This window comes from Medicago sativa, chromosome 8, assembly GCF_051527215.1.
Source record: "Medicago sativa cultivar Bolivia chromosome 8, Bolivia_mono, whole genome shotgun sequence".
In the NCBI taxonomy this organism is placed as follows: Eukaryota; Viridiplantae; Streptophyta; class Magnoliopsida; order Fabales; family Fabaceae; genus Medicago; species Medicago sativa.
This window is the reverse complement of record NC_140756.1, coordinates 39,547,338-39,573,840: the sequence shown is the minus strand read 5'-3', so window position 1 is coordinate 39,573,840 and position 26,503 is coordinate 39,547,338. Positions and strand designations below refer to the sequence as shown.

The window sequence follows — 26,503 nt, the reverse complement described above, 5'->3', positions numbered from 1 at the left end:
CCACCTTCACTAGTAGCAACTATATTCATTATCTTATTGTGTACTCTATCCTTTTCTAGAGTCAAACTACGATCAACTATCCTACTTTGAGAACGGATTTTAATCCTATAGTAACAAACTACAAGACATATGACATGAACAAGTGTCATTCGAAGTCTTGCTCTCCATCTAATCAATTCCATAATTGTTTGACGAGCCATTTGATGACCCATTTAAACTGAATCCAACACAAAATAATACATGTTTGTGAAACAAACAACATCTATTTATAATAATAGTGAAATCATAATAATAGTGATTATACAGTATCCATGATTATACACAAAAATCATAATAACAATGAAAAACATAAATCAACATTTATGTATAAGCATAAATCACCCTATGAAATCAAGATAAATCAAAGCAAATCCTAAAACAAAACACATCTATTGAGTAGATATGATTCACTCCAAAATATCAAATAGAAAAACATAAATCAAATTGTGAATCAAACACAAAAACATAAATCAAATCGTGAATCAAACAGCAAAACATAAATCAATTCATGAGTGAAATAGCAAAAGGAAAAGAAATTGGAAAAGAATGGAAGAGAGTTTGAGATTGATACCAAAAGAAAGAGGATCGAGAGAGATGAAGGAAACTCCGTTGTTCAGCTTCCTTCTCCGCCGTTCAGGTTGAGATCACCATTCACGTCGCCGTCGGGAGAAGAAGAGAGAGCGCGCACAGTTACAGTGAAATGAATCGTTAGAATTAGATGAAATTAGGTTAGGGCTAAAATTGGAATTTTGAATTATTGTAAGGGTAAAATGGTAAATTTGTATCTTTAACCCTCCAAAACCCCCTAATTTGGGGGAACTCTAAAATTGGACAAATGAAGCCCTTCAAAACCCCCCAAAACCTTTACCTTGTTTTTTTAAAACTCACAAACAAGGGTTTACCACTCCACAAGCCTATCCTTTCCCTCCCCTCCCCTCCAAAACCCAACTCCCAAACAAAGCCTAAGTATCTCTTCTAATAGATTTTAACCATTTTTTTTTATCACGTTTGAACGTTGTGAAAGATTGAAAAGTGCCTTTTCGTTAGAGTCAATTACTATTGCCGGTTCTCTCCTTTACTATGGCTGATTAAAAAAACCAATTTTTTTTTTTTTTTTTTTACAAAAAATTTTCGTTTTTTTATGACCTATAAAGGGGGTAAATAAAAAAAAATCGGAAATGGCCTATATTAAGGGGGTAAAGCCATATTAACCCTACTTTTTAATACAATACACAAAATATATTTTTAACTGATAGATTATAGATGATATTGAGAAAATGATCAATGCGTTTTGGTGGGGAGGAAGGAGTAACAATCGAGGGATTAAATGGATGGCTTGGGAACGTGTGGCATGCCCCAAAGAGTTTGGTGTAATGGGGTTTCAAAATTTCAAAGCTTTTAATCTCGCTATGGTAGCTAAGCAAGGATGGAGCTTTCTGTCTAAACCTGAATCTCAGGTTGTTAGAGTTTTTAAATCAAGGTACTTTCCCAGTTCTTCATTTTTGGGTGCTAAACTTGGTTATAACCCGAGCTTTGCTTGGCGGTGTTATACCCTAATTTTGGACCTAAAAATACTAGTCAATTTTTCTTTTCTTGCATTATAAGCCACTTGAACTGGCTCTGATCAATTGCACCTTTCTCTGCAGTTAATTTCAATGATATTTGCAAAATGTACATGCAAGGGTATTTTAGTCATTTCCTATGTCAAATTTCTCTCAGTCTTTCAAAATTTTGTTTGAGTCCTTTCAAATAGGTTGAATAAGTCTTTGTTTCATTCTATGTCAAAATCCATTCCAAAATTTGCATTTGAAGTCATTTTGAGTCAGTTTTGCCCCTAGGGGCATTTTGGTCATTTCAAGTGTCAAGTCACTGTTTAAATCCCAAAAATTGTCTCTGAGTCTTTTAATTTTGCTTGTATGAGTCTCTGATTCAATTTCTGTTAAAAATCCATTTTGTTCCAATTGCATCTGAGTCATTTTTAGTCGTTTTAGCCCCCAGGGGCATTTTGGTCATTTCACACGAAATTTCGGCAGAGAGGTACTTTAAAGTACCTCATTTAGGCCATTGGTTCATTTTAGTCCGTTTTGTCAAATTTTAATCGTTTCACTTTACGTTATTTTCCGGTTACCAATTTTAATTCATTTTATTTTAATTTTCATTTTTAGTCTTAAATTTTCTAAAAATTGTGTTTTAGTCCAGTATTGTTAATTGCAGTCCAGTCCTTGTATTTTGTCTTCTTTGCAGAAAGGGCCCACAGGTCAAAGCAGTTAGAGCTGGTCAAAGTTTGTTACACTCACAAGTCCACATGTCACTATCCTACTGGTCCAGGTCCATACATGTGTCAGCCTATAAAAAGGCCCAGTCATCACAAGATCCATTGAACACAGTCCAACTCATCACAAACAGAATTTTCATTCTCTCTCCACAGAAAAATAGATCAAAACGCAGGAATTTCCAGAAAAACTCAAGAAACTTCATCCCCAATCCAAAACCCTAACTGTCAAATCCTTCACAGATTCAACAAATCCACATTGATTCTCAGAAATTCACCATCAAAATTCACATTCATCATCATCACCGTTTTCAATCCACAAAAAAACCACATCAAATCGTGATCAATTTCATCACAACACAAAAAGATTCGAAGCAAAAACTCAACAAGATTTGCGAACAACACAAATCAATCACAGCCATGCCATAATTGAAACCGAAGAAGATTTGAGCAAATTCCTTCGCAATTCTCAGAGATTCAATCGAATCTTCATCATCGAATTGCCTCATTCTGCAATTCCAACACAGAATTTCTGTGTGATCACAGAAAGAGGAGGTTGAGAAGAGAAGAAGAGGTGTCAAAGGAAAATTGATCAGAGAACACGAAGGAGAAAAGGATCAAGCTCAACAAGAAGCAGATTCAACAAGATCGAATCAGTTACACCACAAATCCATCACCGCAAGATCACAGAGCAAGGGAGGAAGAAAGAAGACGTGAAGCATAGCAAACGGAGCAAGAAACGAGGGCCGAACACACAACGGCGAGTTCAACAGGTAATCGTCCATACTCCTTGTGTTCTCTTGCGTCATCGTTTTGTTCAAAAAATCTTCGAATCTCTTGTTTTAGATCTAGGTTGTTAGAGCCTTGCGTTCAAAAAACTGAAGACGGATTCGTCTTCTCCATGGAAAAAGGGAGTCATAGATGTAAAAAGTTTTTGAAACGGAAGAGTTTTGACTCTCCGGCGACGGAAACGGCCGCCGGAGCTCCCTTTCCACCGGAGAAGACGACCGGAAGCTGGTCGGAGAAGAAGAGTGATGCGCAGAGCATCTCTCTCTAGTCCCAGGCTTAGAGAGAGAAAGACGGTTTGGGAATGAGGCAAAACCGGTTCACAGGCTTTTATAGGGCCTTGAACCGGTTCGATCCATGTCCAACCCGTACCCAGCCTTAACCCAGCCTCTTAGGCCCAACTGTCGTATTTGTGCATCTGTTGCTCTTTGCGCCCCCCTTCCCTGCGTATTTCTTGCTGTTCCTGCTATTCGTACCCCCTGTTGTGTTAGATTTTCATGATAAGAGTCCTAAAATTTTTTACATGTTCTTGATCATTTTTCTTGACCTTTTTATGATATTGTTATGTGGTGAATCTTGATAAAAGATATGTGTAGCATTTTTTTTCCTACTTGTTTACTATTTTTTTTATTAGAATTGACTATTTTCTTGCACTTTTTAGCTTAAAAATCTTTTAAAAAATCCTAAAAATTTTTTTATGTGTTCTTAATATTTCTTTTAACATGTTTGTGGCTGTTTCTTGTGCTAAAAAAATTGAGAAAAGTATTTGAAGCATTTTTTCCATTTTTTGTTAGAATTAGTAATTTTCTTGTGATTTTTAGTCCAAAAAAGCCTTAAAAAAAAAATTCCTAAAAATTCACATAGGCTTCTTGGTATTTTTGTAGCATTTTGTGATAATTTTCACATGTTAAAATTGGTTAAAAGTGAGGTGTCATTTTTTCTTGCTATTTTTTGTCATATTTTGTGCTAGAAATGAACGAAACTTTGCTTGATTTCAATCCTATTGCTTGATGAACATTTGTGACCTATGCCACTTGATTTGAGGGAGTTTTAACTACTGTTTGTGCTTGATTTTAATGCATGAGTGTGAATCTTGACTAGTTACTTAGTTTACAAGTTACTTGTGTAAATAAATAATGCAAATATGCTTGAAGTTTGTTCTAAAATGTCAAGTAAATCATGTTGCCTTAATTCTCATTCCAAGACTTGTTTCTAAACCTTTAAAAATGCATTGGAATGTGAGAATTATAGGTCATATGGTTCTTGCATTCTATGAATAAATTTTAGACATATTTGCACTCATTTTCCCTTTGTTTTCCATTCTTTACATTCTAGTGTTCCTCTTGCTTTATTTTCTTCGATATTGTCATGTGATACTAACTCCTTTCCATTTCATGTTTCATATTCATCATAAGCATTCCCACTTCATCTTCTTCTTCATTTAGTTTCTTGCATTTTAGGTTTCAATTCCATGCCAAGTTCAAAATGTAAATACTTAGAGGTTTTGTAATATTTTACTTTCATGTCATTTTAATTTCTTGGCAAAGAGGCCATAGAATGTATCTAGGGTATGGTGTAAAGGACAATGGACTCTAATGATGTACACCGACACAAGCACCGACACACGCACACACATCACTATGAAAAAACCAATTTGTCATATTTTAGATGTATGTTTAGGATTGTATGTTTAGATGAATGCCTAGGACTTCTACTTAGAAAAAACCAATTTTCCAAACAAATGTGAACAACTTCACTCAAATCTTTTCCAAATAAACCTTGGGATCCAATATCCCATTGTATTTTCTTTTCCATTTTCTTAATCAAATTTCAATGAAAATAATCAAACTTTGACTTCTTTTGCAATTCACTAATTCAACCTCACTATTTCCTAATCTCATGCCCTTGAGGCCTCTTTCTATTCTTCAAAATCCAATTTTCAAACTTAAAATCAACCAACAAAAACAAAAACATTTTTGAGAGAGAACTACGGTGGATTTGATCCCTTAATCGGGTACGTAGGCAAGGAACAAAATTCCTTCAATTCAAATAAAATAAAAATTCAAACACTTTCTTCTCCCTCCAATTCTTCACTTAGCAAAATTTAGGTGTAAATAACATTTTCAAATAGCATTTAAAAATAAAGCGCGCGCGTAGAAATTAAAGACAGTTCCTATAGGTTACTATAGTCGTTATGGGTGCCTAACACCTTCCCGTAGCGAAAACAACTCCCGGACCTCGATTCTCAAGGGTTTTGCTTACTTTTTCCCTTCCCAAGAAAAAATAAGATATCACCGGTTTAAAAGGTTCAAACGTAATCAATGTTTGACACCCGAAAACCAAGATAAAACAGTTGGCGACTTCACTGGGGAGATTCGAGAGTTACGCCTAGTCTTTATTTCCACGCTTGCGCTCTTTTTACTTGTTTCTTTACTTACTTTCCTATGTGAATAAATGTTTAATTTCTTGCAAACGTGTGGGGTGAGAATATCAAAAGTCCTGCACCCGGGCTGAGTGAACTTAGGATTTAGGGGGGATATAATCGACAATTCATTCCGGGGGTTGCCTCGTGTTTTGGATTATGCGATCAATCCCACATAGCTGAGGCATTTTGGGGGTGATGTTGTCGGCGCGAGTTGTCGCGTTTAGGCACTTTGCTTCTAATTGTTCTATGACGCTATGAACCGTAGATAACCAAACCCATCCATGGCCATTTTCTAGGATGTAGTGCGGAGGCTAAACCGGGTGTCGTCTCGAGTTTTAGTCGTCACGCGATACTACACTCAAGTTAGACCTTCCACGTATAATCATGGAGCGAGTGTTGACTCGTGACACCATGAGATACGTCGGAGAGGTTGCAACTTGGGAACCTTTTTAGAACCCGGTTACTATTGTCCTAAAACCCTAGTTTCACCGGACACCGTGTCCACCCATGACTCCTCGACTTTGAACTTCAAACCCACCATGTTTTCTCCGAACTTGAACATAATCATGCATTCATGCATACATGTATACATGCATAAACTTTTTGTCATGCATTGTTATCGAAGGGCTTAGACAAGTTGAAATTGTAAACATTGTAGGGATGAAGATGACTAAATCCTACAAGTTCAAGGAAGTGGATTTGGCTAGTTTGAGGGATTTGGCACTCAAGATTGAGGATCCGACTGGTTTCCGACGCCGTTACGGGGCTTTACTTCCTATTCTCCATACTAATGTGGATGAGAAGCTTGTGCACACTCTAGTGCAATTCTATGATCCGGGGTATCGGTGCTTCACTTTTCCAGACTTTCAGTTGGTGCCTACTCTAGAGGCTTATTCTTCCTTGACAGGTCTATCTATTGCTAAGGGGATACCTTTCTCGGGACCTGAAGATCCTCCTCCTCCATTGGTTATTGCTAAAGATCTCTATCTCAAGACCACTGATGTCTCCAAGAATCTTGTCACTAAGGCACACATCCGAGGGTTCACTTCAGAGTATCTTCTTGGGAAAGCCAACCTCAATACCACTTGTCAGGACACTCTCGAGGCTATTCTTGCACTTCTCATCTATGGGCTTATTCTCTTCCCGAATCTTGATGGCTTCGTGGACATGAATGCTATTATGATCTTCCACTCCAAGAATCCGGTTCCTACTTTGCTAGCTGACACATACCATGCTATTCACGATCGTTCCAGCAAAGGTCGTGGATACATTCTTTGTTGTGTGCCTCTCCTCTATAGGTGGTTTATTTCGCACCTTCCGAAGTCTTTCCACGACAATCCGAGGAATTGGTCTATTTCACAGAGGATTATGGCTCTCACTCCTAATGAAGTGGTTTGGCTCACTCCCGCTTCTAGGGTCAAGGAAATCATCTTTGGTGGTGGAAAGTTTCTTAATGTACCTCTTCTTGGTACCCGGGGTGGAATCAACTACAACCCGGAGCTTGCTTTGCGACAATTTGGTTTTCCGATGAAAGATAAGCCCATCAATCTTGCTACAGCTCCTTACTTCTTTCACTACTCCAATGCTCCCACAGGCATTAGAGAAGATTTCATGCAAGCTTGGACCAAACTTCGGAAGAAAGAGGTAAAGCATATGGGTGTGAGGTCCGGTATCGCTCATGAGGCCTATACACAGTGGGTGATAAACCGAGCTGAGGAGGCTGGAACGCCTTACCCCTCTATGAGATATGTGTCTGCATCTGTTCCTACCATGCCTTTGCCTCTACTCCCACCTACCCAGGGGATGTATCAGGAGCATCTAGCTATGGAGAGTCGGGAGAAGCATCAGTGGAGAGCTAGATACTATGAGGCTGAGAACTTGATCATGACTTTGGATGGAAAAGGTGAGCAGCAGACTCATGAGGTCTTGACACTGAAGAAAGAGTTAGCTAAGGCTAAGAGAGAGATTGAGGAGAAAGATAGGCTGCTTATGAGGGACTCCAAGAGAGCTAGGGGTGCCCGTGACTTCTACGCACGATACTGCAGCTATGAGTCCGACTCTGAGGACGATGCTTCCACTTCCTATGCTTGAGGATTTCCATTTCCTGTTGTTATTTCCATTTGTTCATGATTGGGTTTGTCTTGTAAAACTACATGTTGTTGTTTGTTTCCCGTTTACGTTAATTGTTGTTTGGTAATGTTTACAAGTTCGTAATTTGTCTAAAACCCTTCGATAACCTAAAAAGAGTCTTTTTTGCATATACATCAACACATTTCATGCATCATATGCATTCATTGGTCACAAAAAACTTCTCTCGTGCTCATTGCCTCCTGGTTTTGTCCGCCGCAGTTTGAAAGGTGGCTCGTGTTCGCAAAGTCTACCAACCAGATAGAATTCATCAGACAAGATTTCATAAGAGAAGGATCATGGCTAACTTTGAAGAAGAAAATGCTCGGCTCCGTGCCGAATTGGCTGCTATGAAAGAAGACTTGGCTAAGGCTCATGACACTATGTCTACTTTGCTGGCTGCACAAGAACAACCAGCCACATCTGTCCCAGTTTCTACTGAAGCAATTCCGTCTATCCCACTATCTACTGTGGCTACTGATGCTCGTTTTGTTATGCCCAATGGGCGTCCTTATGGTCTCTCAGCTTACTATTCTCCTAATACTGCTGCTAGTGTCTCTGGTTTTGCTGGTCAAGGACAGATTCCTGTGTCTACTGCTATGCCTCAAGTAACTACTGTTGTTACCGACCCTATTGTACACACTGTGCAACAAGTGATTGATATTGACACTCCGCGTGGACAAGATCCCGCAATGGAAGCTATGAAGAGACAGTTAAGGGAGTTGGCTGGAGAACTCCGTGAGGTCAAGGCTAGCCGAGGAAACAATGGTGCTCCTGCTAAAGCTCGTGATCTGTGCTTGGTATCCCGATTTGAGGTTCCTAAGAAATTCAAAGAGCCAGAATTTGATAAATATAATGGGACTTCGTGCCCACATAACCATGTTATCCGGTATGTCCGAAAGATGGCTAACTATGCCGACAATGATGCACTGATGATCCACTGCTTCCAGAGTAGCTTGACAGATGATGCAGCAGATTGGTACACTAGTCTGAGCAAAGACAACATTCATACTTTTGAGGAACTCGCTGCTGCTTTCGAAGGTCAATATGAATTCAATACCCGTCTAAGGCCAAACAGGGACTCTCTTAAAGCCCTATCTCAGAAATCAGATGAAACCTTCCGAGAATATGCTCTAAGGTGGAGAGGGGCAGCTGCCCGTGTTTCTCCTCGACTTGATGAGGAAGAGTTAACACAAACATTCCTGAAGACTCTGAAGAAGGAATATAAGGAGAGAATGATAGTCTCTGCCCCTAACAACTTCTCTGATATGGTTACAATGGGAACTCGCCTAGAAGAGGCTGTCCGAGATGGTATTATTGTCCTCGAGAAAGGTGAATCATCAACTAGTGCACCAAAGAAGTACGGTAATGGCCATCACAAGAGGAAAGAATCTGACGTAGGAATGGTGTCTGGTAACCCGTCTGCAGCAGCCATGCAACTACCTTTACCCTATCAATACATGCAGTACTCTCAACATACTTTCTTCCCACCGTTCTACCAGCAATATCCTCTGCCACCGGGTCAACCACCAATGCCCGTCAATGCTATCCCTCAGCAAGCATAACAACAGCCTCCTGCTCAACAGCAACGATAGCAACAACAGGGTCCCCGACCCAAGCCTTCTTTTCCACCAATACCAATGCGGTATGGTGAGCTGCTCCCAACTCTATTGGCTAAGGGACACTGCGTCACCAGACCAGGCAAGCCTCCGCCTAATCCATTGCCTCCCAGGTTCCGTCAAGACCTAACATGCGAATTTCATCAGGGTGCTCAAGGCCATGATGTTGAAGGTTGTTTTGCTCTGAAATATATTGTGAAAGATTTGATAGAAAAAGGACGTTTGACTTTTGAGAACAGTGTTCCTCATGTCCTTGACAATCCGCTTCCAAACCATGCTGCTGTCAACCTGATTGAGGCCTTTGAAAGGGTTCCTGTCCCTCAAGAGGATCCCATGTTGGATGTCCGCAATGTCGTTACTCCCTTGGTGCCATTACATGTCAAGCTTTGCCAGGCTTCTCTGTTCAAACATGATCATGATTCTTGTTCAGAATGTCTGCAGAATCCCATGGGCTGCTGTGTTGTGCAAGATGATATCCAGGGTCTGATGGATGACAAACACCTGATCGTCAGTGATGTATGTGTGATTGTGCCAGTGTTCCATGATTCTCCTGTTGAAAGTGCAAAGAATGTTGAGCCTTTGGTGATCAGGCTACCTGGTCCGGTATCTTATACCTCTACCAAAGCAATTCCCTACAAATACAATGCAACCATGATTGAGAATGGGGTGGAGGTGCCTCTGGTATCCCCAGCTACAGTTGATAATGTTGCCAGTGAAGTTACAGCTCTGAGAAGTGGGAAAGTCCGTCCACCCTTGTTTCAGAAGAAAGTGGTGACACCTATTGCCACGATAACTCCACCAGTTGCCGCTCCTGTTGACAAGAACACTGGCCCAGCAGGACAATCCATTGAAGAGTCCAATCTGGACGAAATCCTGAGGCTTATCAAGAAAAGTGACTATAAGATTGTTGACCAGCTGCTACAAACCCCATCAAAGATATCCATCTTGTCTCTGCTCATGAGCTCAGAAGCTCACAGGAAGGTGTTAATGAAGATACTGGAGCAAGCTTATGTTGACCACGAAGTCTCTGTAGATCAATTTGATGGGATAGTGAGCAATATTACTGCCTGCAACAACTTGGGGTTTGGTGACGATGAGCTCCCCGAAGCAGGGAAACGCCACAACTTGGCTCTACATATCTCAGTACATTGTGGATCTGACCTGATATCCAACGTATTGGTAGACACTGGATCGTCTCTGAATGTAATGCCTGAATCCACCCTAAGGCAATTGAGCCATCACGGAATTTCTCTGAGGGGTAGCAGCTATCTGGTTAAAGCTTTTGATGGATCCCGCAAGGATGTTCTCGGGGAAGTGGACTTGCCAATCACCGTCGGTCCCGAGACATTTCAAATAACTTTCCAAGTCATGGATATCAATGCCTCTTACAGCTGTCTCCTTGGAAGACCATGGATCCACGACGCCGGAGCAGTCACATCCACTTTGCATCAGAAGCTCAAGTTCATGAGAAACGGTAAGGTTGTCACCGTATATGGTGAGGAGGCATTTCTGGTTAGCCAAATATCATCGTTCTCTTGTGTTGAAGCAGGGTCCGCAGAAGGGACGTCATTCCAAGGCTTGACTGTTGAGGGTGCAGAGCCCCGGAGGGCTGGTGCTAGTATGGCCTCACTGAAGGATGCCCAGAAGGCTGTTCAAGCAGGGCAAGCTGCTGGCTGGGGCAAGGTGATTCAGATCTTGGAAAACAAGCGTAAAGAGGGCCTTGGATTCTCCCCGACATCTGCTGTTTCAAAGGGAACCTTCTACAGTGCTGGGTTCATCAATGCCATTGCTGAAGACGCTGCTGAAGAAAGCCACGTGCCTGCATTTGTTATACCAGGAGGCACTGTGAGAAATTGGGAAGCCATTGATGTTCCTTTAGTCATGCATGCTTCCATGTAATGTGTTTTGTTGCTCATGTTTCTTGTTTTCAAAATAACAATCCTTTCGCTCTGCCCAAGGCGAAAGTGATATCTTTGTAAGGGCGTGTTTGTTTCGGCATTGCCGTTGTCAATAAAAGTTGTCGTTTTTCTCATGACTCTTTGTTTTTACTTTTTTAGTGCCTTTTTTCTTGGAAATAATGGTAATGCCAGAAAAAACCAAAACATTTGTTATTTTCTTATTAATTTCAAAAATCTGCATGAAAAACTTTTTCTAAAATCATCCCAATCATATTATGCAGATTGAACCATAGTAAACCCGTTGAACACAATGACCCTATGGTTCCTCCAAATTTTGAATTCCCTGTATATGAAGCTGAGGATGACGATGATGAAGAGATACCATATGAGATCACTCGACTGCTTGAGCAAGAAAGAAGAGCCATTCAGTCTCACCGGGAAGAGATTGAACTCATCAACTTGGGTACTGAAGAAAACAAGCGAGAGATCAAGATTGGTGCTGCACTTGAGCCAGAAGTGAAAAGGAAGATTATTCAGCTTCTCCATGATTATCCAGATGTCTTTGCATGGTCCTATGAAGATATGCCGGGTCTAGATCCCCAGATTGTGGAACATCGGATACCGACAAGACCTGAATGTCCTCCTGTCAAGCAGAAATTGAGAAGGTCTCGTCCAGACATGGCTCTTAAGATCAAGGCTGAGGTACAGAAGCAAATTGATGCGGGTTTCCTCATGACAGCTGAATATCCTGAGTGGATTGCCAACATCGTACCAGTGCCAAAGAAAGATGGGAAAGTTCGAATGTGTGTTGATTACAGAGATCTGAATAAGGCCAGTCCAAAAGATAACTTCCCATTGCCTCATATTGATGTGCTTGTTGACAGTACTGCTCAATCTAAAGTGTTCTCTTTTATGGATGGTTTCTCTGGCTATAATCAGATATGAATGTCTCCTGAAGATAGAGAAAAGACGTCCTTCATCACTCCGTGGGGAACCTTCTGTTATAAAGTGATGCCGTTTGGCTTGATAAATGCGGGTGCTACCTACCAAAGAGGTATGACCACTCTGTTTCATGATATGATTCACAAAGAGATTGAAGTATATGTTGATGACATGATCGTGAAGTCAAGTGATGAAGAGCAGCATGTTGTGTATTTGAAAAAGATGTTTGAAAGACTGAGAAAGTACAAGCTGCGGTTGAATCCTAACAAGTGCACATTCGGTGTACGATCCGGAAAGTTGCTAGGCTTCATTGTCAGCCAGAGAGGCATTGAAGTTGATCCTGACAAAGTCCGAGCCATCAGAGAGATGCCGGCCCCTCAAACTGAAAAACAAGTCAGAGGTTTCCTCGGACGTCTGAATTATATTTCAAGATTCATATCTCATATGACTACTACTTGTGGTCCCATTTTCAAATTGCTCAGAAAGAATCAGCCTGTTGTATGGAATGATGAATGTCAGGAAGCTTTTGATAGCATTAAAGAATACCTGTTAGAGCCACCTATCCTTGTCCCACCAGTGGAAGGAAGGCCTTTGATTATGTACTTGTCAGTGTTAGATGATTCAGTGGGTTGTGTTCTCGGTCAACAAGATGAGACTGGTAAGAAAGAGCATGCTATCTACTATCTGAGCAAGAAGTTCACCGACTGTGAGACTCGGTATACAATGCTTGAAAAGACCTGTTGTGCCTTAGCCTGGGCTGCCAAACGCCTGCGTCATTATATGGTGAATCATACGACTTGGTTGATATCCCGAATGGATCCAATCAAGTACATCTTTGAAAAGCCTGCTGTTACTGGAAAGATCGCACGTTGGCAGATGTTGTTGTCTGAATATGACATTGTATACAAAGCTCAGAAAGCAATCAAAGGAAGTGTCCTTGCTGAGCATCTTGCTTGTCAGCCTCTTGATGATTACCAGCCAATTAAGTTTGATTTCCCTGATGAAGAGATTATGTATCTGAAAGCAAAAGACTGTGAAGAGCCACTGATCAATGAAGGGCCAGATCCCAATAGCAAGTGGGGATTGGTGTTTGATGGTGCTGTTAATGCTTACGGTAAAGGAATTGGAGCCATCATTGTGACTCCGCAGGGGCACCACATTCCTTTCACCGCTCGAATAACCTTTGAATGCACGAATAACATAGCTGAATATGAAGCATGCATCTTGGGCATTGAAGAAGCCCTTGATCTGAGAATTAAGCACCTTGACATCTATGGAGATTCTGCACTTGTTATTAATCAGATAAAGGGTGAATGGGAGACTCATCATGAGAAGCTGATCCCTTACCGTGACTATGCAAGACGTCTGTTGACATATTTTACAAAAGTTGAGCTGCACCACATCCCTCGGGATGAAAACCAGATGGCTGATGCTCTCGCTACTTTGTCTTCTATGTTTCGTGTCAATCACTGGAATGATGTGCCTGTAATCAAAGTGCAGCGTCTTGATAGACCCGCTCATGTGTTTACTATTGAAAACATGCCAGATCAAGCTGATAGAGATGTGAATGATAAAAAGCCTTGGTATTACAACATCAAACAATTCTTGCAGAATCGCGAATATCCATCTGGTGCTTCCAACAGGGATAAAAAGACTTTGAGAAGATGGGCTAGCAAATTCCTTCTGGACGGAGAAATCCTATACAAGAGAAACTACGATATGGTCTTGTTGAGGTGTGTTGATAAACAAGAAGCTGAGAAGTTAATGCATGATGTACATGACGGTACTTTTGGGACCCATGCTTCGGGTCACGCCATGTCAAGAAAGCTGTTAAGAGCCGGCTATTACTGGATAACCATGGAACGTGACTGCAACAGACATGCCAAAAGATGCCACAAATGTCAAGTTTATGCTGACAAGATTCATGTGCCTCCACATGCTCTCAATGTTATCTCTTCCCCGTGGCCTTTCTCTATGTGGGGCATTGACATGATCGGAAGAATCGAACCAAAGGCTTCCAATGGACATCGTTTCATTCTAGTGGCGATTGACTATTTCACCAAGTGGGTTGAGGCTGCTTCCTATGCAAATGTGACCAAGCAAGTGGTTGTCAAGTTTATCAAGAATAACATCATCTGTCGATATGGTGTTCCCAACAAGATCATCACTGACAATGGTTCCAATCTGAACAATAGCATGATGCAAGATTTATGTGAAGAATCCAAGATTGAACATCACAACTCTTCTCCTTATAGACCTCAGATGAATGGTGCAGTTGAGGCCGCTAACAAGAACATCAAGAAGATTGTTCAGAAGATGGTCACTACTTACAAAGACTGGCATGAAATGTTACCTTTTGCCTTGCATGGTTACCGTACTACAGTGCGCAGTTCAACCGGGGCAACCCCTTTCTCTCTGGTATATGGTATGGAAGCAGTTCTCCCTCTGGAAGTGGAGATTCCATCCCTTCGAGTGATCATGGAAGCAAAGTTAACTGAGGCTGAATGGTGTCAAAGTCGGTATGATCAATTGAATCTAATTGAAGAGAAACGTATGAATGCTATGACTCATGGACAGTTGTATCAAGTACGAATGAAGAATGCTTTTGACAAGAAAGTCCGACCTCGAGAGTTCAAGGAAGGCGAACTTGTATTGAAAAGAAGGATAAGTCAGCAACCCGACCCAAGGGGCAAGTGGACACCTAACTATGAAGGTCCTTATGTTGTCAAGAAGGCTTTCTCTGGTGGTGCTTTGATTCTTACACATATGGATGGTGTTGAACTCCCAAATCCTGTCAATGCCGATATAGTCAAGAAATACTTTGTCTAAAAAGAAAAGAACAGCGTGGTAGGTCGAAAACCCGAAAGGGCGGCCTAGGCAAAAATGCGCTTCCCGGCGGATCGAAAACCCGAAAGGGCGATCCAGGCAAAAGTTAGGGACAAAAAAAAAATGAATATGAAAAAGCTCGCTGAGATTGTACGCAACTCAGGCAAGAATGAGCGCCTCGATGAGCCGAAAACCCAAAAGGGCGGTTCATGCAAAAATGAGGTTGACAATAAAAGACAAGTAACTATATCTGGCAAACCACCATCACCCCTTGGGGCATCTGCAACTGTCAATGATCGTCTTCATCAGAGGCTTCTGTACTTGTGAATTCAAAATTTCTATGAAATGTAGCGGTCATCGTGTTCAGTGTACCACCAACCAATAAAATTACCATCTTCCAAGCTTTGTAAATCCGTGAAGTCACGCCTTTGGCTGATTTTTACTCTTTTACATCAATTTGAGCCTTTCTATTGTTTGAAACTCTATTTTTCTTTCCACTTTCAATGTTATATACAAAACAGTTTCTTTCTATTTGATAATGTCAATGTCTGAAACAAACATTTTTGAAAATTGAAAAATCTTTTTCTGTCTATTTTGAAAGCAAACCTGAGCAACAGGGTACATTTCAATGAAACATGCATGAATGAATGAATATCAATGTCTATTTCAATACACGTTACAAGCAGGTTACTCCCCAGGATGGTCTGTGGTCAAATGGCAAGAATGAAAAAAAAACAGAATGAAAATGAAAAATTGAAAAATGAAAATGAAAAGCTCGCTAAGTTGAAAACCCGAAAGGGCGGCTTAGGCAAAAATGAGCACCCCGCTGATTGACAACCTATGAAGGCAATTCAGGCAAAAATGGGGCGATGAAAAGAATCTCTACTCCCCGGTGAATCGAAAACCCGAAAGGGCGGTTCAGGCAAAAGTGGGGTTTGAAAATGAAAAATGAAAGAAAAGAATATTGAAAAGCATTGACCACAGATGCGAACATCCAATGTTTACCCAGCACTGACACGCCTAGCAACGGCGACCTGTATCCAAGGACTTTCCAAGGGTCCCTCCTCTACAAGTTTTATTGCCCTCAGCCATGGTATTGATACGTCTCCCCAAACGACGGTCTCTCCAAAGGGGTTTTTCCCCTGTGAATATGTCGCAGCACGAGCCACTACGTGCCCAATCTTCCAATGTTTTGTCTGCCTTTGTGAAACTTCTCTGTCAAACTGCCAACCAATCATGCATTTCAAGCATTCATACATGCATAATCATGCATTTTATGTGCTCATACATCCAATAATCTTGCTATACCATACATACATGTTGCATATCCAACTTTCAACTGCCAAATTCAATGCAATTTTCCACTCTCCAACTTCAATTCCAATCATGTCGACTGTCAAATTCGAGGCAATTTCCAATCTCCAATGTCAATCCTAACCTCAATTTCAATGTCAAACTGTCAAATTCAACTCAGTGTCAATTGTCAAATTCGAAGCAATCTCAACTCCAATAACAATGTCAATGTTGACATCCAATGACAATGTCAATGTCAATCTCCAATTCCAATGTTGACATCCAGTGACAATGTCAATGTCAATCTCCAATTCCAATTCCAATGCTAATCTCTAATTCCAATTCCAATGCCAATTTCCAATTCCAATGTCAATTTCAATGTCAATTTCCAATCCAATCCCAATGTCAAAATTCCAATTTCAATCCAATTCCAATGTCAATTTCCAATTTCAAATCCAATGTCAATGTCAATGTCAAATGTCAATGTCAAATATCCAATGTCAAATGTCAATGTCAATGTCAATGTCAATGTCAATGTCAATTTCAATTGCCAAGCCAATGTCAATGTCAATATCAATGTCAATGTCGTTGTCAATTCTCAATTCAAATCAATGTCAATTTACTCTTGGGCCAACAAAAATGGTCATGTCTACTTTCAAATCAGGTCAATGACAATTTACCCTCAATTGGTATCTTGTTAAACCAGACTTTCAATTTGTATCTTGTTACTGGTCAAGTGCCAGGTTCGATCCAAAAAAGAACCACTTGTACCTGCTTATATACCTATACCTCCGGACAAACGGCAAGTTCGATCTAAAAGAACAGTTTGTACCCAGCTTATGCTTTGTTACCGGTCAAACGGCAAGTTCGATTTGAAGAACAGTTTGTACCCAGCTCATGCTTCGTTATCAGTCAGACGACAAGTTCAATCTGAAGAACAGTTTGTACCCAGCTTATGCTTTGTTATCGGTCAAACGACAAGTTCGTTCTAAGGGAACAGTCTGCACTTTCCCACATGATGTGGTGATAATCCAACAAGCAAGTTCGATCCAAAGAAACAGCTTGTATCAATCCTTTTGTCTATGTATCCGGCCAAACAGCCAGTTCAATCCAAAAGAACAGTTTGTGTCTGCCTATCTGTTTGTATCTTCAACCAAGTGTCAAGTTCGATCCAAAGAACAGCTCGTATCTGCCTATGTGTCTATGTTTCCGGTCAAGCGCCAAGTTCAATCCCAAGAACAGCTTGCACCTATCTCTTGTTTTGTCTTTCTTGGTCAAGTGACTAGTTCGACCCAAAGAACAACTTGCACCTTATTTTCTACTCCCTGGTTTGTCTACCCTGTCAATGTTCACCTGAATCCCCAGTGACATGATAGGTTCCATAGACTCCAGTTGTTTGTCTTGCATTCATAATCAAACATTACATAACATTCATGTTTTTGAAACTCTGAAAGCGTATTTTTATGTCCAAAAACAGTGCAAATGTTAATATTTAAGTATCTTCGTCCCGTCAACTCTAAGACTTCGTCTCTTGACTCTCCGGACAAAGAAACTTAAATAGGGGCAGCTGTTATACCCTAATTTTGGACCTAAAAATACTAGTCAATTTTTCTTTTCTTGCATTATAAGCCACTTGAACTGGCTCTGATCAATTGCACCTTTCTCTGCATTTTATTTCAATGATATTTGCAAAATGTACATGCAAGGGTATTTTAGTCATTTCCTATGTCAAATTTCTCTCAGTCTTTCAAAATTTTGTTTGAGTCCTTTCAAATAGGTTGAATAAGTCTTTGTTTCATTCTATGTCAAAATCCATTCCAAAATTTGCATTTGAAGTCATTTTGAGTCAGTTTTGCCCCTAGGGGCATTTTGGTCATTTCAAGTGTCAAGTCACTGTTTAAATCCCAAAAATTGTCTCTGAGTCTTTTAATTTTGCTTGTATGAGTCTCTGATTCAATTTCTGTTAAAAATCCATTTTGTTCCAATTGCATCTGAGTCATTTTTAGTCGTTTTAGCCCCCAGGGGCATTTTGGTCATTTCACACAAAATTTCGGCAGAGAGGTACTTTAAAGTACCTCATTTAGGCCATTGGTTCATTTTAGTCCATTTTGTCAAATTTTAATCGTTTCACTTTACGTTATTTTCCGGTTACCAATTTTAATTCATTTTATTTTAATTTTCATTTTTAGTCTTAAATTTTCTAAAAATTGTGTTTTAGTCCAGTATTGTTAATTGCAGTCCAGTCCTTGTATTTTGTCTTCTTTGCAGAAAGGGCCCACAGGTCAAAGCAGTTAGAGCTGGTCAAAGTTTGTTACACTCACAAGTCCACGTGTCACTATCCTACTGGTCCAGGTCCATACATGTGTCAGCCTATAAAAAGGCCCAGTCATCACAAGATCCATTGAACACAGTCCAACTCATCACAAACAGAATTTTCATTCTCTCTCCACAGAAAAATAGATCAAAACGCAGGAATTTCCAGAAAAACTCAAGAAACTTCATCCCCAATCCAAAACCCTAACTGTCAAATCCTTCACAGATTCAACAAATCCACATTGATTCTCAGAAATTCACCATCAAAATTCACATTCATCATCATCACCGTTTTCAATCCACAAAAAAACCACATCAAATCGTGATCAATTTCATCACAACACAAAAAGATTCGAAGCAAAAACTCAACAAGATTTGCGAACAACACAAATCAATCACAGCCATGCCATAATTGAAACCGAAGAAGATTTGAGCAAATTCCTTCGCAATTCTCAGAGATTCAATCGAATCTTCATCATCGAATTGCCTCATTCTGCAATTCCAACACAGAATTTCTGTGTGATCACAGAAAGAGGAGGTTGAGAAGAGAAGAAGAGGTGTCAAAGGAAAATTGATCAGAGAACACGAAGGAGAAAAGGATCAAGCTCAACAAGAAGCAGATTCAACAAGATCGAATCAGTTACACCACAAATCCATCACCGCAAGATCACAGAGCAAGGGAGGAAGAAAGAAGACGTGAAGCATAGCAAACGGAGCAAGAAACGAGGGCCGAACACACAACGGCGAGTTCAACAGGTAATCGTCCATACTCCTTGTGTTCTCTTGCGTCATCGTTTTGTTCAAAAAATCTTCGAATCTCTTGTTTTAGATCTAGGTTATTAGAGCCTTGCGTTCAAAAAACTGAAGACGGATTCGTCTTCTCCATGGAAAAAGGGAGTCATAGATGTAAAAAGTTTTTGAAACGGAAGAGTTTTGACTCTCCGGCGACGGAAACGGCCGCCGGAGCTCCCTTTCCACCGGAGAAGACGACCGGAAGCTGGTCGGAGAAGAAGAGTGATGCGCAGAGCATCTCTCTCTAGTCCCAGGCTTAGAGAGAGAAAGACGGTTTGGGAATGAGGCAAAACCGGTTCACAGGCTTTTATAGGGCCTTGAACCGGTTCGATCCATGTCCAACCCGTACCCAGCCTTAACCCAGCCTCTTAGGCCCAACTGTCGTATTTGTGCATCTGTTGCTCTTTGCGCCCCCCTTCCCTGCGTATTTCTTGCTGTTCCTGCTATTCGTACCCCCTGTTGTGTTAGATTTTCATGATAAGAGTCCTAAAATTTTTTACATGTTCTTGATCATTTTTCTTGACCTTTTTATGATATTGTTATGTGGTGAATCTTGATAAAAGATATGTGTAGCATTTTTTTTCCTACTTGTTTACTATTTTTTTTTATTAGAATTGACTATTTTCTTGCACTTTTTAGCTTAAAAATCTTTTAAAAAATCCTAAAATTTTTTTTATGTGTTCTTAATATTTCTTTTAACATGTTTGTGGCTGTTTCTTGTGCTAAAAAAATTGAGAAAAGTATTTGAAGCATTTTTTCCATTTTTTGTTAGAATTAGTAATTTTCTTGTGATTTTTAGTCCAAAAAAGCCTTAAAAAAAAATTCCTAAAAATTCACATAGGCTTCTTGGTATTTTTGTAGCATTTTGTGATAATTTTCACATGTTAAAATTGGTTAAAAGTGAGGTGTCATTTTTTCTTGCTATTTTTTGTCATATTTTGTGCTAGAAATGAACGAAACTTTGCTTGATTTCAATCCTATTGCTTGATGAACATTTGTGACCTATGCCACTTGATTTGAGGGAGTTTTAACTACTGTTTGTGCTTGATTTTAATGCATGAGTGTGAATCTTGACTAGTTACTTAGTTTACAAGTTACTTGTGTAAATAAATAATGCAAATATGCTTGAAGTTTGTTCTAAAATGTCAAGTAAATCATGTTGCCTTAATTCTCATTCCAAGACTTGTTTCTAAACCTTTAAAAATGCATTGGAATGTGAGAATTATAGGTCATATGGTTCTTGCATTCTATGAATAAATTTTAGACATATTTGCACTCATTTTCCCTTTGTTTTCCATTCTTTACATTCTAGTGTTCCTCTTGCTTTATTTTCTTCGATATTGTCATGTGATACTAACTCCTTTCCATTTCATGTTTCATATTCATCATAAGCATTCCCACTTCATCTTCTTCTTCATTTAGTTTCTTGCATTTTAGGTTTCAATTCCATGCCAAGTTCAAAATGTAAATACTTAGAGGTTTTGTAATATTTTACTTTCATGTCATTTTAATTTCTTGGCAAAGAGGCCATAGAATGTATCTAGGGTATGGTGTAAAGGACAATGGACTCTAATGATGTACACCGACACAAGCACCGACACACGCACACACATCACTATATAGCTAGAATATGCATGTTTAGATGTATGTTTAGGATTGTATGTTTAGATGAATGCCTAGGACTTCTACTTAGAAAAAACCAATTTTCCAAACAAATGTGAACAACTTCACTCAAATCTTTTCCAAATAAACCTTGGGATCCAATATCCCATTGTATTTTCTTTTCCATTTTCTTAATCAAATTTCAATGAAAATAATCAAACTTTGACTTCTTTTGCAATTCACTAATTCAACCTCACTATTTCCTAATCTCATGCCCTTGAGGCCTCTTTCTATTCTTCAAAATCCAATTTTCAAACTTAAAATCAACCAACAAAAACAAAAACATTTTTGAGAGAGAACTACGGTGGATTTGATCCCTTAATCGGGTACGTAGGCAAGGAACAAAATTCCTTCAATTCAAATAAAATAAAAATTCAAACACTTTCTTCTCCCTCCAATTCTTCACTTAGCAAAATTTAGGTGTAAATAACATTTTCAAATAGCATTTAAAAATAAAGCGCGCGCGTAGAAATTAAAGACGGTTCCTATAGGTTACTATAGTCGTTATGGGTGCCTAACACCTTCCCGTAGCGAAAACAACTCCCGGACCTCGATTCTCAAGGGTTTTGCTTACTTTTTCCCTTCCCAAGAAAAAATAAGATATCACCGGTTTAAAAGGTTCAAACGTAATCAATGTTTGACACCCGAAAACCAAGATAAAACAGGCGGAGTATTTGGAATTCGCGTTAGTTACTTTTATACGGTTGTAGGTGGACAATTGGAAATGGGCAACAGGTCAGCGTGATGAATGATCCATGGGTTCGAGATGTTCATGGTAGCTGGGTTCAATCCCCACAAAGCCAAGGTGTGCATAGTTTGCGTGTGTCTGATTTGATAGCCGACGAGGAACGAGTTTGGGACATTGATAAGGCTGAATCTTTGTTTTCAAATGACGTGGTGCAAGCTATTCTCGACACATCATTGTTTGCAGAAGTTCAAAATGATAGAATAACGTGGATGATGGAACGTAACGGGAGGTATACTGTAAAGACTGGCTATAAATTGACTATGATGGAGTTGTTACACACTGATCGTTTCCATGTTGAAGGAGAGTGGTATCGAATCTGGAAGGTGAACTCCCCTCATAAAGCACGTAATTTGTTATGGCGGATTTGTAGGGGTGTGTTCCAACGCGTCTTCGATTACAATCACGACATGTACAATGTGAGGTGATCTGTCCTTGGTGTGATACAGCCGTTGAGGATGATTGGAATGCTTTTGTTGGTTGTACGGTGGCGCGGGAGAGTTGGTATTCGGTCGGGATTTCGACTGTGCTGCAAACGCGAGTTGGAGCTGAGAGCAGTTTGGCGGATTTTATTTTTGACATATGTTGTTCAGAAAGCCGAGACATTGCTGGTCGTGTAACTTTACTTCTTTGGCAAATTTGGGCTGCTCGTAATGATGTTATTTGGAATGACGCTTATCATACTTCAACAAGCATTGGAAGGACAGCTCTAGATGCATGGCAGCAATGGCAAGAGGTTCATAAACAGCCCTCACCACCGGTTGTGCAACACGAGCAGGATAGAGTGCAAGGTAGCAGCTCAGTTTGGGAGAAACCGCGAGAGACGTGGTTGAAGTGCAATGTGGATGCCGCGTTCCATGACCTTAACCATATTACATCTTTTGCGTGTTGTGTTAGGGACTCTCGCGGGTAATTTGTTCGGGCTCAGACAAAATGGCAGCGGGCAAATATGACAGTTTTGGAGGGGGAGGCAGTATCCTTACTCGATGCCATTCACTTTGCTGACGTGAACAGATGGGACCGGGTTGTCTTCGAGTCCGACTCAGCTACTCTTGTGCAAGCTCTAACGTCGTCGGGCCATGGTGATTCGGAATTCTATGCTATTGTTTATAGTATTATTTATCAGTTATCTTTACATTCCAACTTCGAGGTGAAGTTTGTTAGGAGACAAACGAACATGGTTGCTCATACTTTAGGTAGGGCGGCCTGTTCTTGAGCTAATCACTGTATTTTTGATTCTTATCCTTCTTGTATTGAACATTGGTTGATTAATGATAATAGTTTTTTTTTTTTGATAAATTTTAATGATAATAGTTAATTTGCTTTGGTAAAAAAAAAACTGATAGATTATTGATTTATTTTACTAATATGTTTTTTTTTTCAAAATTAAATAATTTTTATTTTGAATATTTATATGATATATAAATAAGAGATACCATCCGAATTTAGCACAAATAGTTGGTGTATAAATAAGAGATACCATCCGAATTTCGCACAAATAGTTGGTATATGGTGTAAATATTGTAAAAAAAAATTGACAAAAAAATTGTAAGATATTATATACCGAGTTATTTTATATTCATAATAAAATTTTCTTTTGCAAAAAATTCAAATTTATTTTACAAAGAAAAATAATATAGATATGAAGTTTCAATTCGGAAAAAAAATTAAAAAGAGAAAGATCGTAGTAAAAATAGAATTGCAAATAAAGTTCTAATTGATTTTTTTTTGAGTACTAATTGATTTATTTTTATGACTAAAAGTTCTAATTAATTTTTATTAAGTTTGTAGTAATTTTGTTTTAAATGCGATCATAATCAAATCGGGGAGCAACGCTTTATGAAATGCATCCTCATCAAATATAGTGCTACCTCAGTTCCTAAATACATGACTCTTTTAACAATTTTTGTCTTTTTTTATTAGACCCCTTTGATATTTTCAGGTACATTAATTAATTTTTTACCATTATACCCCTATTTATTTTATATATATTTTTTTCAATCAACATTAAATACTATGTTGAAAACATACACTAACCCTTTATCTTAAATGATAAAATTGTAAAAATAATAATAATGACAAACAAATATATTACCACTTTCAATTTTTTTAATTCTCGTTATTTTTCCAAATAGGCTCTATAATTAGGGACGATGGTAGTATATGGTTTTTTGAGAGTTTGGTTGTAAGCTTGTTTTCAAGAACAATATGCTAGTACTAGAAATATTAGTTTTTTTTTTTTTTTTGACAAAAGTACTAGAAATATTAGTTATAATTTTTTATGTATTTTCGGGATGTATGTAATACTTATGAACATAATTTTAAAATGGTTTTTTAGTGTGTAATTGTACGGGTGTGTTTGTTTTAAATTTACCAAATTTATTTCTAGGAATAACATTCCTTGGAATATAAAGATAGAAATTTTATTCCAAGGTATTTAGAAAAAATATGTTTGGTTAACTTTATAATATTCCTAGTAACCATAAAGATAGGGATTATAATAGGTAATTACATATAAATTTATTCCCATCTCCATGGGAACTTTATTCTCAACCTTTTCTTTGAAAAACTTTTTCTATTTTCAGGAACATTTTATACCCAGAATAAAATTTAATAAACTTGTAACAAACATATGCATATATATTTTTATCATTTTATTCCAAGGAATCAACAAATATTTTTATCATTTTATTCCAAGGAATCAACAAATATAATTTGAAACAAACACATCCTTGATTTTTATTTTGTTTAATATGGTGAATGCATTTGCAATATTAATATCAGCAATGGAATTGGGCAGGAAATCATACTTTAAAATGTCATGAATGATATAAGCTTTGGATTTTTTCACTAATTAATGACAGAAAATAGAAAACCTCACAAATACAATGATTTTTGGTTAGTGACGGAAATGTATTCGCTCTCAAATTTGTGACGGAATACTCCCTCGTAAATGGAGAGGGAACTTTATCCCGTCACTAATGAATGATAGAAATATAAACCAAAATATTGTTTTCTACTGCATATATTTAGAGGATGTATAGAATTAGTAATGGATTTTTCGGTTTCCATTAGCCTCAATTTTGACCGTGGAAAATGAAAATTTAACCCATGGCAAAATGAAATGTTAGCCACGTTCACCGTACCGTGGCTAACAGCCAGTTTTTTGGTAGTGAACTCTATCTTGCTCACTAATATTTAACGAGGAGAAAAAACATTACGAATTATCGGTCATCACAAAATCAGTCTGTGATAGAATTTAAGTGGTTTAAAGACGAATTTGTACCCTCTCAATTAGTGTTCTAACCCTTGACTTGTTTCTGACCTTGAACTTATATAAAATGAATTACTACTTCCGAAAGATATATATCATATGAGAATGACATTTGTATCTGAGATATAATAGGGGCATTAATATTAAAAACTGAAGGATCATTATTAAAATTGTATAAAAGGAATACATGTGGTAATACATCCGTAATTAATAAAAAAAGCATTGAAGGCTCATTATTAAAAATTAAAAATTGTATAAAAGGAATACATGTGGTGATATAAAGCACGTCTCTCAGGATAGAAGCTGCTGGAATTGCTTATATGTTAACATTAGAGATGGAGTTTTCACCATCTTCTGAAATTAGTTTAAATTTGGGTTTAGGGCATAATGTTTTGGAGTGTTCTCCTACTACTCTAACTCTTAAATATACAAACAAAGATTCTGTTCCTTCAACGACTATTCTCAACAAGCTTTTATGCTGCTTTGGTCCCTTAATTGAATCAAAGACTGAATTGCTAGCGAAGACTAATGGCGCCAGAGTTGTTTTCGAGAGACGTTGTGATGCAGAAACTGCTTTTACTCATATCGGAAAGTATCGTTTTGGATCTGCACTACAGAGCTTTCATCTCAAGGTTTTGCCTCATAAACCAAAAAAAGGAACTCGAAAGCGAGGCAAGAAAAACAAGAAACAATCAACTTCTGTGCATGGTGTTTCTGCAGTTTGATGCATTGGCTTTAATGTTTTGTACATATTTAGAATTACAATAATTTGTCGAAATTACAATGTTTTTTCGGAAATCTTTTGTGGTTTACTATAATCTTCTGTGGTTAGTTTATTTGGTATATTTATTTAGATATCAACATTATTACTTTGATTTATTAAAAAACATTATTACTTTTATTAAAAAAAACATTATTACTTTGATTAGTTATTAATTTGGCTAGCATGCTATTATATAGTTGATCGGTAACTTACTAATATTCCCGAGAAAACTTGTCCGAATTTTAAAATCAAACATGTCTTAAACACTAATATCTTAACACTTGGGCTCTGTTTGATAAAAATAGCGGATAGCGGATAACTTATAGCGTATATCTGATTGCTGATTACTTATAGCTGATAAGTTAATTGAAGTGTTTGGGAAAATCAGCGGTTCAATAGTTGATAAATGTAAAATGACATAAAATGACATTTTTTTATATTAAGGCATAAAATTCACGTTACTATTAAGCCAATTTTTTTTTTTTTTTTACTCTACTAAATTTACGTTACTATTAAGCCATAAAATTTTGTTAAAAAATTTACGATTTTATTTGATTTTTTTTTTAATCTACTGTTTTCAATTATCATTTTGGAGCATTATACATTTGTTTTTATCAAACCAATCATATGAAAAAGAAAAATATTGTTCAAGTGTTATATCCAAACACAATCAAATCAGAAATGGGAAAGATACTTGGGGTTTTTCTATGATTCAAACTGTAACACC

General features: G+C 38.4%; 2 protein-coding genes across 2 annotated transcripts; both read left to right on the top strand.

Annotated features, from left to right (window-relative positions):
• Positions 1–1,370: 1,370 nt before the first annotated feature.
• Positions 1,371–22,652, top strand: LOC146899030 (uncharacterized). Its single transcript, XM_085736680.1, has 3 exons — positions 1,371–1,519; positions 21,705–22,087; positions 22,189–22,652. The coding sequence occupies exons 1-3, from the start codon at positions 1,371–1,373 to the stop codon at positions 22,650–22,652; spliced, it is 996 nt and encodes a 331-aa protein (XP_085592806.1).
• Positions 22,653–25,348: 2,696 nt separating this feature from the next.
• Positions 25,349–25,738, top strand: LOC146899029 (PWWP domain-containing protein 5-like). The gene has a single exon (XM_085736679.1). The coding sequence runs from the start codon at positions 25,349–25,351 to the stop codon at positions 25,736–25,738; it is 390 nt and encodes a 129-aa protein (XP_085592805.1).
• The last annotated feature ends 765 nt before the right edge of the window (positions 25,739–26,503 follow it).